Source organism: Rhinopithecus bieti, unplaced genomic scaffold, assembly GCF_001698545.2.
Source record: "Rhinopithecus bieti isolate Rb0 unplaced genomic scaffold, ASM169854v2 scaffold_59, whole genome shotgun sequence".
Taxonomy (NCBI): domain Eukaryota; kingdom Metazoa; phylum Chordata; class Mammalia; order Primates; family Cercopithecidae; genus Rhinopithecus; species Rhinopithecus bieti.
The window spans coordinates 1563182-1569760 of NW_016803115.1; the positions used below are offsets into that span (position 1 = coordinate 1563182).

General features: G+C 37.9%; 2 protein-coding genes across 11 annotated transcripts in view; one reads left to right on the forward strand and one right to left on the reverse strand.

Annotated features, from left to right (window-relative positions):
• The window catches only part of FBXL13 (F-box and leucine rich repeat protein 13), a 303981-nt gene that overhangs the window by 131647 nt on the left and 165755 nt on the right, over positions 1-6579 (forward strand). The gene's annotated exons all lie outside the window — the stretch shown is intronic.
• LRRC17 (leucine rich repeat containing 17) overlaps positions 3318-6579 on the reverse strand; it is a 39398-nt gene continuing 36136 nt past the window's right edge. The window contains exon 4 of the mRNA XM_017853801.1: positions 3318-4060. Coding sequence (XP_017709290.1) covers positions 3663-4060 — 398 coding nt within the window. The 3' untranslated portion in view covers positions 3318-3662. The remainder of the gene's footprint in view (positions 4061-6579) is intronic.

The window sequence follows — 6579 nt, forward strand, 5'->3', positions numbered from 1 at the left end:
AAAAACTCGAGCCAGCCTGGGAAGGACCCTACCTTGTGCTGCTAACCACCAAGACTGCTATTCATACAGCAAAAAAAAAGAAAAGAAAAGGATGGATTCATCACACCCGAGTCAAGAAAGCACCACCTCCTCCAGAGTTGTGGGCCATAGTCCCAGGGGAAAACCCTACCAAATTAAAGCTAAGAAAAATTTAACTCTTTCATCTATTCTATTACTTTTTCTTCTTTCCTCGTTCTGTTGTGCTGACCATCTGGTTATTAACATAACCAAGTCGATTTTGCCTCAAACTATTGCATTTAATGCTTGCCTTGTTATACCCTGTGGGGACTTGCCAAGTCAAAGACAGCTTTCTACTTCAGAAAAGTACTTCTGTCCCTCCTGACTCTCCTCAGACTAGGCGTTAGTAAACAAGGACTATTTAATCTGGGGAGATTTCAATAAAGACCCTAGTGCCAACCAGGAGTCTTGCCCCCCGATGTAGAGCTTTCATGCCATAGTTGGTCCAACGTTTTGTGGACCACTAAAGAGCAAGGATGGACTGCCCCAACCAGTTTTTGTTATTTCCTAAAACCATACATTCATTTTACTAGAGGATCATAGAAGTTAAAGACTTAAAACAAACTTTAGCAATTAAGACAGGATACCAAGATGCAGATGCCTGGTTAAAATGGATCAAATATTCCATCTGCACGTTAAACAAAAGCAATTGTTATGCTTGTGCACATGGCAGGCCAGAGGCCCGGATTGTCTCCTTTCTACTAAGGTGGTCCTCCAGTCAACCGGGTGTGGGCTGCATAGTAGCTCTTTTCCTGGATTCTACAGCCTGGAGTAATAAGTCCTTAAAATTTGGACTTGTACAGTAAGGACTTCAACTGACCTACCTCAGACTGAGAGCTGTTCCCAGTGTATACACCAAGTAGGACAAAAGGTTGCTATGGTCCTATTATTTCATGGTTATTATAAGTGTACTGGAACTCTAAAAAGAACTTGTTTGTATAATGTTATTCTATACAAGGTGTGTAGCCCAGGAAATGACCAACCTGATGTGTATTATGACCCATCTGAGCCTCCCATGACCACAGTTTTTAAAATAAGATTAAGAACTGAAGACTGGTAGGGGCTCGTAAGTGATACGAGTAAAGTGTTAGCCAAAAGAGAAAAAAAAAGGGTGCCCAAACAAGTCACCTTAAAATTTGATGCCTGTGCTGTCATTAATAGTAATAAGTTAGGAATAAGGTGTAGTTTTCTTAATTAGAAAAGAGGCTATGTGGTAGAAAATAAGTACATCTGTCATAAATTAGGACTATGTGGAAATAAATGTAAATACTGGTCTTGTGTCATTTAGGCCACTTGGATAAAAAAATAAAATGAAAAGGATCCAGTCCACCTTCAGAAAGGAAAAAATGTCCCTTCCGTTACTAAGGGAGCTAGTCATAACCAATCCCCTAGATCCTCATTGGAAAAAAGAGGAACGTGTGACCTTAGCAGTCAATGGGGCTGGACTGGATCCTTGAGTAAATATCGTGGTTTGAATAAAAGTTTATAAACACTCTCCTGAGCCAGTATTTCAAAGCTTTTATGATAAACTAAAAGTGCCGGTATCAGAAATTCCATGAAAAACAAGAAATTTGTTTTTGCAATTAGCCGAGCACGTAGCCCAGTCTCTCAATGTCACTTCATGTTATATAGGTGGAGGAACTGTAATAGGAGATCAATGGCCATAGGAAGCCCGAGAATTAGTACCTACAGACCCAGTTCCTAATGAATTTCCCGGCCCAAAAGAATCACCCTGATCACTTCTAGGTCCTAAAAGCCTCAATCATTAGACAATACTATATAGCAAGAGTGGAGAAGGACTTCACCCTTCCTGTAGGAAGACTACATGGTGGAGTTCAAACCACACAGAGAAAAATCCATTCAGTAAATTTCCATAGTTGCAGACTGTTTAGGCCCACCCAGAATCCCAGGACTGGACGGCCCCCAATGGGCTATGCTGGATATGTGGACATAGAGTCTATGCTAAGCTGCCTGACCAGCGGACAAGTAGTTAATGTTATTGGCACTATTAAACCATCGTTCTTCCTACTGCCCATAAAAACAGGCAAACTCCTGGGCTTCCCTGTCTATGCTCCCTGTGAAAAGAGAAGCATAGCTATAGGAAATTGAAAAAATAATAAATGACCCTCTGAGAGAATCATACAATATTATGGGCCTGCTACTTAGGCACAAGACAGCTCATGGGGATACCAGACCCCCATTTACATGATCAACTGAATCATACGGTTACAAGCTGTATTAAAAATAATCACTAATAAAACCAGCAGAGCCTTGACTATTCTGTCCTGGCAAGAAACTCGATGAAAAATGCTATCTATCAAAATAGATTAGCTCTTGACTACTTGCTAGGAGCTGAAGGAGAGGTCTGTAGGAAATTTAACCTTACTAATTGCTGCCTACACATAGATAATCAAGGGCAAATAGTTGAAGACATAGTTAGAGATATGACAAAACTGGCACATGTGCCTGTGCAAGTGTGGCATGAATTTGATCCTGGGGCCATGTTTTGAAAATGGTTCCTAGGGCTAGGAGGATTTAAAACTCTTGTAATAGGAGTATAATAAAGAACCTGCCTACTGCTCCCTTGTTTGCTACCTGTACTTCTTCAAATGATAAAAAGCTTCATCGCTACCTTAGTTCACCAAAATGCTTCAGCACAAGTGTACTATGTGAATCACTATTGATCTGTCTTGCAAGAAGACATGGATAGTGAAAATGAAAGTGAGAACTCCCACTAATAAAATGAGTGAGAGTCTCAAAAGGGGGGAATAAGGAAGGAGACCACCCCTCATATCATCTTATACCCAGTTTCTGCCTCCAAAGAAAGAAGTAAAAACTAAAAGGCAGAAATGAAATCCATAGGCAGACAGCCTGGTGCTGCACCCTGGGCCTGGTAGTTAAAGATCGACCCCTGACCTAATCGGTTATGTTATCTATAGATTACAGACATTGTATAGAAATGCACTGTGAAAATCCCCATCTTGTTTTGTTCTGATCTAATTACCGGTGCATGCAGCTCCCAGTCACATACTCCCTGCTTGCTCAATCAATCACAATCCTCTCACACGCACCCCCTTAGAGTTGTGAGCCCTTAAAAGGGACAGGAATTGCTCACTTGGGGAGCTTAGCTCTTGAGACAGGAGTCTTGCTGATGCCCCTGGCCGAAGAAACCCCTTCCTTCTTTAACTTGGTCTCTGAGGAGTTTTGTCTGTGGCTCGTCCTGCTACATAGGTATGCACAAACAGCTATTGAAAGGCATGTAAAAATGAACCAAGTTTTTTTTTCTTTATTTTCAAAAAGCAGTAAAAACATTTATACAGGACATTATGAAAGTCTAATGCCATCATTAGGACCCAACTGCTGCAGGTTACCAGTGTGGAATCGCATATCACCAGATGCTGTTCCACAAATGGACAGGCAAACAGGATGACAATTCCCTTGATTACTATAATAGTCACAATAATACTTAGCATAATTAAAGAAAGCTTCCTTTAGCTGGATTACCCTGCATAAATAGGCAACACAGTTAATCAAAATGTAAACATATGTTTTCTAACACCAGTATAGAAAATACAAAACTAATTGCAATCAGAACAATTTCTACCTTATCCCACTATAGTGATTATTACGCTTTGCTTCTTTGCGGTGTGATCTCTATGTTTTTTTTCCCATTCATCATCTTCTGTGTCCTGGTCAAATGACTCAGGGTATGCTGGTAACTTGTCTTTGGGGCATTCTTCATAGTAACTTCTAATATATTTTCCCACAGACCACCCTTTGTATTCTTCAGGCATTTTGCATTCCAGGCCATTAAAATGGACGTTGTAGTGGTGCTTTAACCAGTAGTAGAGGTAGTGAATGTTGTAGTCACATCTCCAAGGGTTATCTCTGAGCCACAAGAGTTTCAAAAAATACAAGTCTTCTAATACGCCATAGTCAAAGTTTTGCAGACTGTTGTTTGATAAATCTAATTCTTCTAAATGTGTGAGCCCTAAAAAAGCAGCTGGAAACAGAAAATATTTATTGAGCCTGAGTAATTGAGTTAATCACTGTATGGTATATCAAAAGGACAAATACAAGTTTTTAAAAGAGGCTTAATTTTCCCCTTTGAAAATAAAGAGATTTCTCTTCCCTTCTTTTTCCCAGAGCTTTTGCTCTAGAAAACTTTTAACTATAAGTACTTTCTCCTCCCTTTGAAATGTCTTTAAATCCTTTTGAAGACCAGATAGGCTTTTTTTATGATGCAAGAATGCCTTTTTCAAGGACCTGGGAGCTATCTCTTTGAAATGTAAACATCAAGGAAGATGGTACCTCCATCCCCCAGCGCTGGTGGGAGGGTGGGGTCCTAACTTTGGCAAGAACTTGCTTCCAGTTGCAAAACTACCTCCTGTCATGCAGACAGAAATTTATTTTTCTCTGAATAAGGCCAATAAGCTAATACAGATGGTCACCCCATTTACCAGGTAAAGTTAGGATGAATTTTGTGTGACAAAAGGTGTTGTCAAATCTTCCTTACAGACTCATTATTGTTTGTCCTGAAAACATGTATGTAATGGGTAGTATCTGCTTGGCTACATAGGGTCGAGATTCCTGTAATGGGTGGTATCTGCCTGGTTCCATAGGGGTGAGAGTCTTTGCAGTCTGTTAGTGGATTGCCTGTGATATGCATCGCATTCTAGTTTAATGCTTAGTCAATAATGAAAGTGTTTTCTTTCATTACCACCTTTATGGAGAGAGTTTCTGGATTGAAGGAAGGTTTTGTTTTTAATTATATTTCTCCATTGTAAACATGTCTAAATGCAAAATTGTGAAATATATTGTTACTCAAAGCTTTTCCCTTGATTAGTTTTACTAGAATACAATATTCAGTTTTAAGTAAGCTTTTAAAAATGTATTTTGGGCTCATGTTTTTTTTTTTTTTTTTTTTTTTTTTTTTTTTTATACTTACTTGGGGAAAAAAAGATGCTACAAAAAAGAGAAATGAATTAAGAAAATATTTCACATGTAAGACAAGTGCAGATAAAAATGAAAAATGTGCCAGGTGGTGATTTGACAGTTCCCTGGGATATCAGTAACCCTGAAAATGCCTAGAAAACAAACTTTTCCCAGTGTTGGGGGAAGGGTTCTATTCCTGTTGAGTCCAAAAACAAACAATTTTTTCCAACATTTTGAAAACATCTGGTTGTATTTTGGCAAACTATGGTAGCTATCAGCTTTGAATCCATATGTATTTAATTTTGCTGGAGGCTGGATAATTAAAACCAATACAAAATATAACTGAAAATAAAACAACAAAAAGCTTTTTTCCCCCTTTAAGAGCAAAGAAGTCTACACTTGGGTCATCTGTATTCCAGTTGATATGGACCAGCCAGATACTCCAGAAATACAAATATTTTGTTTCTATTTCAAATATTATCTCATTATTGTTTTAAAATACCCTTGTAGAGCATAGCGTCCTTATTTTGAATTAGGAAAATATGTGGTCACACCATTACTATTAACTATTTTCATATTATCTGTTCTCAGAAAAAACCCATAATTCCCCCTTAAAAAAATAACTTTCTATTTTGGTACCAAGCAATGTCTTGGGGGTAGGGGACAAAAGATCAGCCCTTGTGTTCTGAAGATACTGGATTTTTTTCTATTTGGTAAAATTCTGTGAGTCAGTGATCTCACAGATTTACTTTTCTCAAAACATTAGACTTTGAGATTAAAAGCATATGTAAACATTCCTAGATTTTAGTTTGAAAGTGTTGTATATTGTTACTTAAACCATATATATTCAGGCACTTGGGAAAACTAGTTTTTGTCTGTTTCTTAAAGGAGGTAAAAACCCCCTAGTAGGGTATCTTCTTTCTCTTTTCCACAACAATGTCTGGCATTTTATATGATTGTTATTCACGTCTTTTAAAGTCTGGCGACTCCCACTGCATTTGTATACTTACCAGCAAAAATCATTCAAGTAAGTCTACTTGCAGGGTTTCATCCCAAAGACCCTGAAATATAGGAGACCTTTCATTTTAAAACTTCTTTAGGTTATTTTGCCTTAACTGCTGAGATACTTTTTTGTTTCAAAAGAACTTTTTTGTTCCAGGAAAGTGCTTGGCATTTGGTAGGTGCTTAATAAATATTTATTAATGTAGAAAATACGTTCCTGAGATTGAATTGAACAAAGAGGGAAAAGAGAGTACCACCGCTGATGATAGAGACCATTTTGTGTCAGCAAGGAGCACACATTTGGTGAACAAGATTAAAAGACCTTCAGGGGATCCTAAGGACAGAAAAGGAATCCCTGCAATTATGGGAATTCCACAACTGATGAAAAGTATCAGTTATGGAAAACATGTGAAAAACATCAGTAGAAGCAAGGCAAGTCCATTTTGCACTATCTCTTTGCATTGTCTTGTCATTTTTCTCGAGTTTTATTTATATGCTAGTTTTGTTGTAACTGTTACTCTTTACTTTAATACATTTAACTTAGGACATATAACTATTATAATCTCTCTTTTTTTTTTTTTTTTT